Source organism: Marmota marmota, unplaced genomic scaffold (genome assembly GCF_001458135.2).
Source record: "Marmota marmota marmota unplaced genomic scaffold, marMar, whole genome shotgun sequence".
NCBI lineage: Eukaryota > Metazoa > Chordata > Mammalia > Rodentia > Sciuridae > Marmota > Marmota marmota.
In genome coordinates this window covers 515,679-524,000 of record NW_026000256.1, presented here as the reverse complement: position 1 = coordinate 524,000, position 8,322 = coordinate 515,679, and the positions used below count along the sequence as shown (strand labels likewise).

Here is an 8,322-nt window from a genome sequence, read left to right as displayed (position 1 = left end):
TGTAGGAACACTGATGAATTCTCCATAATCTGTCATCAATTCTATGCTCTGAGCTTGTGTTTCAGGTGTCTCTTCGTGTCCTGAAGTCTTAATGAGTCCTCCATTATTGTTTATTTTCATCTTTGGAGTTTCTTTTCATATATAGCCTAACACTGTTCACTGTCTTCAAGACAGATGGCTTGGCCTTGTCCATGAAAGTCTTTGATCCATTTGAAATTGCTAGGCGGGTCCTGCCCAGATAGCAGCAGGGGTGGTGTCCAGAATGCCTGGACATTAGCCTGTGGGGTGGCAGGAATGTCTGGGGTAAGGAGGCTTGGGTCTGGACACCTTTTTCTTTTTTACTGCTGGACTCTCTACCTCTGAGCTCCACTCATGGCCTTGGACATCTTTTAGAGACCAGAGTGGTCCAGCAGGCAGTCTGAAGAGCAGGGACATTTCAGAGCATGGCCTCACAACAGTTGGATCCATACAGGATAACAAGACCTGCTGCCATCAGCAAGTGAAGGAGCACATTGTGGCCCTCACTGCTACTGGCCCCATGTGTCCTTGGTTGGTGTGGTGCATAGTCCCATCTGGTTGGTAGCCCTTCCCTTCCCCAGAGGGGCTTATTTCTTCACTGTTACAGCTTGTCTCCGCCCTACCCACCCTCATTAGCTCTTGAGGCCCACCATGACCTGAGGAGGAAGAGAGAGAGGAGGCTTCAGGCTGCCACCCCAGATCTGCCTATGCTTAGAGCCCACCTGGGCTAAGAAAAGCCTGTTGGGCTGTCACAAGCAATTCTCTCTGATGGCGCCTGATCTGAGGTGCTGAGACTGTATGTGCTCAGCCCCCTCCAACCTGCCCTACATGCTGTTCCCAGTGCCTGGGTCCAGTTTCCATAGCAACACTGCTGCTGGGTAATGATTCCAGGGAGAAACCACATTCCTGCGGTTCTGTGTCACCTGAGCATCCCACAGTATGTTTGTTGCCCTGCCCTGGGAATTTCAGGGAGAAGCCTCCCCCGTGAAAACCCCGAGAACAGCTCTGAGCCCTTCTGCCACCATGTTTGCTTTCACTCAAGGGCAGCGGTAAGCTAGCAAATGTTCCAAAACAAAAATAAAGTACCCAGTTAGGCCACTGGCCGATTTCCATGGTGTAAATGCTCCATTGTAGCCAATTTCAAGCCATCACCATGATGCCACTTAGCAGGAGTAAGAGGTGTGCAGCCATACACACGCCATCATTTAACATTCACTTCCAGACACACTGGATGGAAATAATGCCGAGAGCAGAGATGACAGTAAGAGCAGTCAAGTAATTAGAAATTAGAAAGCCAGGAGGTCTCAGTCTTTAGTGCCTTTGTTTTTAATACCATTCATTTAGTGGTACATTTCTACAGTTGAAATGTTGCTAATGGCTCTCTTTAACAACTGGCACCAGCCACTGCTGGAGGGCTTCAAGGTCATTCCTCACATCCCTGTCAAAGGCTCACTGTCCTGCACATAGCCCCTTCTCCAGCCTGCCTGTCTACTGTAGGTCCTCCTGCAGGAGCAGCACATTCTGTCCCACCTGACTTTCTGACACTTTCCCAACAAATACCTTCTTGGCTGAAAAGCTCTGTTTCTTTCCTTCACAGTCTTCAATTCAGTAATACAACTCTTCTTTTTTCTTTCTCTTTGGTTTTGGGGATTGAACCCAGGGGCACTTTACCACTAAGCTACATCCCCAGCCCTTTTCATTTTTTATTTTGAGACAGTCTTGCTAATTTGCTGAGGCTGTCCTCCAATTTATAATCTTCCTGCCTAAGCCTCTCTAGTCCATGGAATTATAGGTGTAGACCACAGTGCCCAACTTTGCTACATACTTTATAGCAAAACTAAAAAAAAAAATAATCCTAGTGATGTAAAGTACGGACCAAGCCAGTAGGGCTGGTGTGTAGGAGCTTTGAGAACCTGCACCTATCTAATGATTGATATAAAGAAAAGACTAGAAAGAAGTATGTCCACAGGGCCACAGCATTTACATTCCTGACATGATGGGCAACTTTGGTTTTCTTCATTATGGTTTTCTTATTTTTAAAATATCTTTATTTTTAAAATTTACTTTTATGTGGTACTGAGGATTCAACACTTTTCAGAACATGAATATTGGGGGGAGAAGGGAGACCTAGAAAACAAATTATCTAGAAGGACATAATGAAATAGCAGAAAGATAATTGTTTGGGTTACATTGGCTCAGAAGTCAAGAGCCATCACTGAGGCTAGGAGGAGTCCCTGGGACACCTGGGCTTCCACTAGACAGGCCACCTTCCAGGCTAGGGCTGTGATGTTGCAGCTACTAGCATGGGTGTGCACTCTGGGTAGGCATCTCTATGAGAAAGGATAGAAGGGTTCTTGCACTTAAAAGTTGCAGCACACCACCTCAGGACCCAGGGCGCAGGGTTCTGCAGAAGCTGGCTGGGCTGTGGCCGGCCTTCTGCCCATGGTGCTTTGCAGGCACTCCTCGCTCTCTGTCCAGCTGGGATGTCCACCCTCCTAATGGCTTTTCTCCCTTTCTGGCTCTGCTTCCCAGTGTACCACCTTCTACCCCAGATTGCCCTGTTCTTCCTACTAAGCTGTTCCCAGTTCTACTTCTGTCTTGGGCCCCAGGCCTTGGCCTGGCATGGCCCCATCCTCCCCTATACCTCATTCTGGCTACTGACCTTCATACAAGTCCCTTCACCTGGCTGAGCCTCAGTTTCCTATCTGCAGAATGGAGGCAGTAACATTTAGGAGTCAGGACTCGGTAGCGGGGATCACATCAAGGACCCTGCCCAGAACCTGGCATGTAGCAGGTGCCCAAAAACCTGGTGGTGACTTTGTCAGGACCACTTTCTTGGCAGCTCTCTTAGGCCACCTTGCTATTCCAGGAGACTTCTAGTTTCAAGGACTTTTCTATTCAGCAAGTCAGTCACCACCATGAGGACATAGATCAAGTTCTAACATCTTCCAACTCCCCTCCCAGCAGACCCCGCCCAGCCTTAGCAAGTAGGCATCTGTTGATAAATCCCACCCGTTGCCAGGGTTGTCTTCCTGCCTTGATGGCTGAGGAGCACAGTGTAGCTGTTCATTAGGGTTGGCTGGTGTGCTTCTGTTGTTAAGGAGCTCTCTGGGGGTCTTCTAGGTGCTAGTTCTGGCTTCAGTGTTGCCTGAAGGAAAAGTAGGTCCGGTCCTAGTGGGAGGGAGGACAGGAGAGTTGTGGATGGCTCCTTCTCAAGGAGAGACTGAAGGAGATTCTGGGGTGAGGACAGTCTACAGAACCAGTGCACAGACTCTAGGTCACCCTAGCTCTCAGCACGGCCCAGAAATCCCCAGACATCACTCATGGGGTAGAGGTTGAGAAGTGGGGTTTGCCTGAGAATGAGGGCATCAAGGGTAACCAGGACCATGCATGCAGAGCACATTCCTCAGTTGAGCATATTGGGGTGCTCAGGGTCCTGCTGGTCTTCACCCCTAGAGGGGAGGAGCCAGCCCTCGAGGGTTCTCATGGAGACGTGTCTCTGCTGCAGGTAAACGGGAAGGAGCTCTCCAAGCTGTCTCAGGAGCAAACCCTGGAGGCCCTGAGAGCCTCCAAGGAGCCCCTGGTGATCCAGGTGCTGAGACGCAGCCCCCGCCTGCGGGGGGACAGCTCCTGCCACGACCTTCAACTGGTGGACAGTGGCACTCAGACCGACATCACCTTCGAACATATCATGGCGCTGGGCAAGCTGCGCCCGCCCACCCCACCTATGGGCATCCTGGAGCCGTACGTCCTCTCTGAGCTGTGAGTTGCCCTTAGGAGGGCCCTGGGCCCTGCCTCCAGAGAGGACATACCACCTGGGGCAGCTGTCCCCATGATGCCCAAAGGCGTCATTGATGCAGCTCTGGCAGTGTCAGGGAGACCCCCACCTCCGCCTGCCTCTTAGGCAGGAAGCAGGCTCCTTGGCCTCCAGAGCTGACTATGGTACCTGAGGGCTCAGAAACCTCCAGGCCTCTAGCTTTGGGCTCAGCAGCAGCTGGTGAAGGGGGCTGACCTGCCTGGACCTCGCTGCTCCTCCATCCTCTCTCCTCCTCTGCCGCCCCATTGTCTCTGCTCTTCACAGCATCACTCCTTGAATCTTCCTGCATCCCTTGTCTGTCCCATCCTTCTACCTGCTCTGAATTTCCTCCATCTCTTCGGCTTCTTTCTTTGGCCCGCTCAGAAGAAGGGCCTTTCATCCAGGCCTGGTGGCCCATGACCATGTGAGTGCTGACTCGTTCTGCTAATCTTGGCCCAGGCTGCAGGGAGGTGGTCCTGAGATCCCTCCTCTGCAGAGAGGTAGGCCATAGGGCTGTGAGCAGCCAACCTTAGCTTTGGGGCAAGGAGGGCAGCCCTTAGAGGCAGAAGGGATGCCCATCTGCTCTGCAGGCCTCCTGGCTAACTCCTGGGGGTGCTGCATGAGTGGGGCCAGTACTGGGAGACAAATGGGGCACCTGGAGCTTTGGAGAAGTTTATCCCTGTTCTGGGAGAAGAGGCAGGGAGAGCTAGGCATGCCTGGGTCCTCAGCATTGATCCCTGCTCGCTCACAGTTGAGAAGCATTTTGATCTTTCCATGAATGCATACATTTATAAGGAGGGGTTCTGGAGGAGATTGTTGGGCTACCTGCCATGGAGAGTGTACCCAGCACAGGGCTCCCTGCTGGCCAGCTAGGAGCTGGGGTTAGGGTGCCAGAGGAACAGATGGCCTGCTGACCCCCACCTTCTCCTGGGCAGCCCCCCCATCAGCCATGAGTATTATGACCCGGCGGAGTTCATGGAGGGCGGCCCACAGGAGCCAGACCGTATGGACGAGCTGGAGTATGAGGTGAGCCGGCCACCGGGCCAGGGCCCGCAGCCAGCCTCAGGAGGCGGCACAGGATGGCTGGCTGCAGCCCTGCTCAGACCTGGCTCCTGCTGCCCCCAGGCGGCTGGGCCTCCTGGCTCTTCCCACTGAGCCCTCCCTGGTGTGTCCTTCCTGGTGCGCGTCTGGCTGAGTCAGGGAGGGCCCGGGTGAGGTAGTAGTGCATTACGTCTGTGTTGGTGAGTCCATGTTCCACGCATGTGTGTGTCCCGTGCGTCCTGTGCATCCTGTCTGTCTTGGGCATTTCCTGGTAGGGAGACCACTGAACATGTGCACCATTTGGGATGGTAAGAGAAGGAAGCCCTCAAAGCCAGGGGCTGGACGCTCGGTTTAGGTGACTGGAGGGGAAGGCCAGGGGGTGCTGGGGGAGACAGTCTGGGCTGAGGCTGTCACTGGCTGCAGGCTTCCTTGCTCACACTGTCTGGGTCTTTCTACTTTGCTTCCTCCCGTACCCTTATGGCAGGAGGTGGAGCTGTACAAAAGCAGCCACCGGGACAAGCTGGGCTTGATGGTGTGCTACCGCACGGATGACGAGGAAGACCTGGGCATCTACGTTGGAGAGGTATGGAGGCGGGTGCCAAGGAAGTTCTGGCATAGGGAGGGCTCTGATGCCACATGATCCCTGTGGCCTCTCCACACATCCCACCCAGGGCTCAAACACTGTTCCCTGGGCATCTCAGTATGCTGCTGGGTGGTGAGGACAAGGCAGTTGATAGCTTCACTGGGCCAGTGAAGCAGTCCTCTGCAGGAGACCTGTGCCCAGGCTTTGTTCTCCCACATTGTGGGGCCAACTCCCTAGGACTTGACAGAGGACCACCTCCCTCCCTCCCTTTGCCAAGTTTCTGTGTGTCCACCAGAGGGAACATGGCTCCTCAGCTACCCTCTGTTAGCAGTATCATAATAAAGCTAGTCTTCTGGATGGAAAAGTTTCCACTGGCCATGGAGCCTCAGGGTGGATTTTTTTTTTCATTCTGAGAGTAACCAGCTGCTTTGCTTTGCCCAGCTCTTGGTAAATAAAATAACAGGCTTCCATGAAAAGGAGCACAGAGTGCTGGGGCATAGGCAAGGGTGTGGGAGTATTGGGCAGAAGCTAGGGAGCTTCTGGTCAGTGTGTGCTCTCCCAGGCTGGGAAAGTGACTAACTTGGGGCCCACTGCCTCTGCCTCTGCTGCCTGGAGCTTGGAAGCTGCTGCTCTGAGCTGAAATTGGAGCTTCACTTTGCTTTGGGGACCTCCAAGGTGAGGCTGCCCCTTCTCACTGAAAAGGGCACTTTAGGCACTGAGTCCCCAAGATGCACGTGTCCTGCAGGTAAATCCCAACAGCATTGCAGCCAAAGATGGCCGGATCCGTGAGGGAGACCGCATCATCCAGGTGAGCATTTGCAGGCTTCCAGGTCTGACTGGAGGCCCTGCTTCACCCAGTGATGGCCCTGCTCCCTCTCTTTAGCCCATACCCAGCTCTCACTGAGAGCCAAGACTGAGGCCAGGCAGCCTACTGTGTTCAAAACCTGGGCTGTGCTTCCTGTCCTCTGCTCAACCTCCCTTCCAAATGCCATGGCATCTGTGGACAGCTCCCCAGCCTCCTTTCCCTACATTCTCGCTGTGTTGTCCTTGGCACACACATGTCCTCTTGCATGGGCAAGACCATTCTCTCCCTGGCACCTTCTGCTTATTTATACCCTCCCAGAACTCAAGTACGTGTCTTAGACCAGCCAGGGCCCTGCCCCAAAGCCAGCCTTAGCATCCTTGTTGATTGTCCCCTGGCCTGCCAGATAAACGGCATGGATGTCCAGAACAGAGAAGAGGCAGTGGCTATACTGAGCCAGGAGGAGAACACCAACATCTCCCTGCTGGTTGCTCGGCCTGAGAGCCAGGTGTGTGTACCCATATTCAGGTGACCTGGGACTCTCAACATTGGGCTGGCTTTCTTGGAAGCTGCTGATCTGTGACAAGTGCACAGACATTCAACAGTCTGGAGCTGGAGGGTGGGTGGATAGAGCTGTCCCAGATCTTGTTTCCCCTTCCAGCCTCTGATAGCTGAATAGGCTGAGAGTACCCCATTTCTTGGGTTATTTGACCTAGAGGGGACCTGACGGGCATCTGGGGAGAACCTTGAAGCAATGGGACTAGCTCGAGCCTGTCTCTGCAGCTAGCAAAGCGGTGGAAGGACAGTGACCGGGATGACTTCCTGGATGATTTTGGCTCTGAGAATGAGGGGGACCTGCGTGCTCGGAAGCTTAAGTCACCCCCTGCCCAACAGGTAAGGAAGAGCTATTACTGGGGAGAGCAAGAGGGAGAGAAGGGGGAAGGGACTGGGAGTATGCAGGGTCTCCTAGCCTGGGCCAGGAGAAGAAACAACCCTGAAGCCCCTTCAGGCCTTTGGGGCCCTGAGTGTGCTTGTCTTTTTTACTCTAGCCTGGGAATGAAGAGGAGAAGGGGGCTCCTGATGGGGGCCCAGGCCTGAGCAACAGCCAGGAGCTGGACAGTGGGGTGGGCCGGACTGATGAGAGTACCCGTAATGAAGAGAGTTCTGAGCATGACCTGCTGGGGGATGAGCCCCCCAGTACCACCAACACCCCTGGGAGCCTGCGCAAGTTTGGCCTGCAAGGGGATTCTCTGCAGAGCCGGGACTTCCACTTCAGCATGGACTCACTGCTGGCAGAGGGGGCAGGGCTTGGAGGTGGTGATGTGCCTGGCCTCACAGATGAAGAGTATGAGCGCTACCGGGAGTTACTGGAGATCAAGTGCCACCTGGAGAATGGCAACCAGCTGGGCATCGTCTTCTCCCGGGCCTCTGGTAGCAATAGTGCTCTGGATGTCAACCGCAATGAAAGCCTGGGCCACGAGATGGCCATGCTGGAGGAGGAGCTTCGCCACCTGGAGTTCAAGTGTCGCAACATCCTGCGGGCGCAGAAGATGCAACAGCTGCGCGAGCGCTGCATGAAGGCCTGGCTGCTGGAGGAGGAGAGTCTCTATGACCTGGCGGCCAGTGAGCCCAAGAAGCATGAGCTGTCTGACATCTCTGAGCTGCCAGAGAAGTCTGACAAGGACAGCACTAGCGCCTACAACACCGGGGAGAGCTGCCGCAGCACCCCACTGCTCGTGGAGCCCCTTCCTGAGAGCCCTCTGAAGCGGGCCACTGCTGGCAACTCCAACTTGAACCGGACCCCTCCTGGTCCCCCTGTCGCCATCCCCTCCAAGGCTGCTCCTCTGCCTGGGAGCCCCGCCAAGTTCCGATCCCTCTCCCGGGATCCTGAGGTGGGCCGGAGACAGCATGCAGAGGAACGAGTCAGACGCAGTCCCAAGACGGGGGTGACCCTGGAGCGTGTGGGCCCTGAAGGCAGTCCTTACCTCTCTAGGCGCCACCGTAGCCAAGGCCAGGAGAGCGAGCACTACCATAGCTGTGTGCAGCTGGCCCCGACCCGTGGCCTGGAGGAGCTGGGCCACA

General features: G+C 54.6%; 1 protein-coding gene across 4 annotated transcripts in view; it reads left to right on the top strand.

Annotated features, from left to right (window-relative positions):
• Positions 1 to 3,516: 3,516 nt before the first annotated feature.
• Positions 3,517 to 8,322, top strand: part of Pdzd4 (PDZ domain containing 4) — an 8,872-nt gene continuing 4,066 nt past the window's right edge. The window contains exons 1-8 of one of the 4 annotated variants that reach the window (XM_048796773.1): positions 3,645 to 3,780; positions 4,100 to 4,238; positions 4,750 to 4,840; positions 5,340 to 5,438; positions 6,184 to 6,246; positions 6,647 to 6,748; positions 7,024 to 7,134; positions 7,290 to 8,309. In XM_048796773.1, the coding sequence (XP_048652730.1) occupies positions 4,231 to 4,238; positions 4,750 to 4,840; positions 5,340 to 5,438; positions 6,184 to 6,246; positions 6,647 to 6,748; positions 7,024 to 7,134; positions 7,290 to 8,309 (1,494 nt within the window). In that variant the 5' untranslated portion in view covers positions 3,645 to 3,780; positions 4,100 to 4,230. Of the gene's footprint in view, positions 3,781 to 4,099; positions 4,239 to 4,749; positions 4,841 to 5,339; positions 5,439 to 6,183; positions 6,247 to 6,646; positions 6,749 to 7,023; positions 7,135 to 7,289; positions 8,310 to 8,322 lie in introns of all 4 variants that reach the window. The other 3 variants (XM_048796776.1, XM_048796775.1, XM_048796774.1) reach the window with 3 other exon arrangements.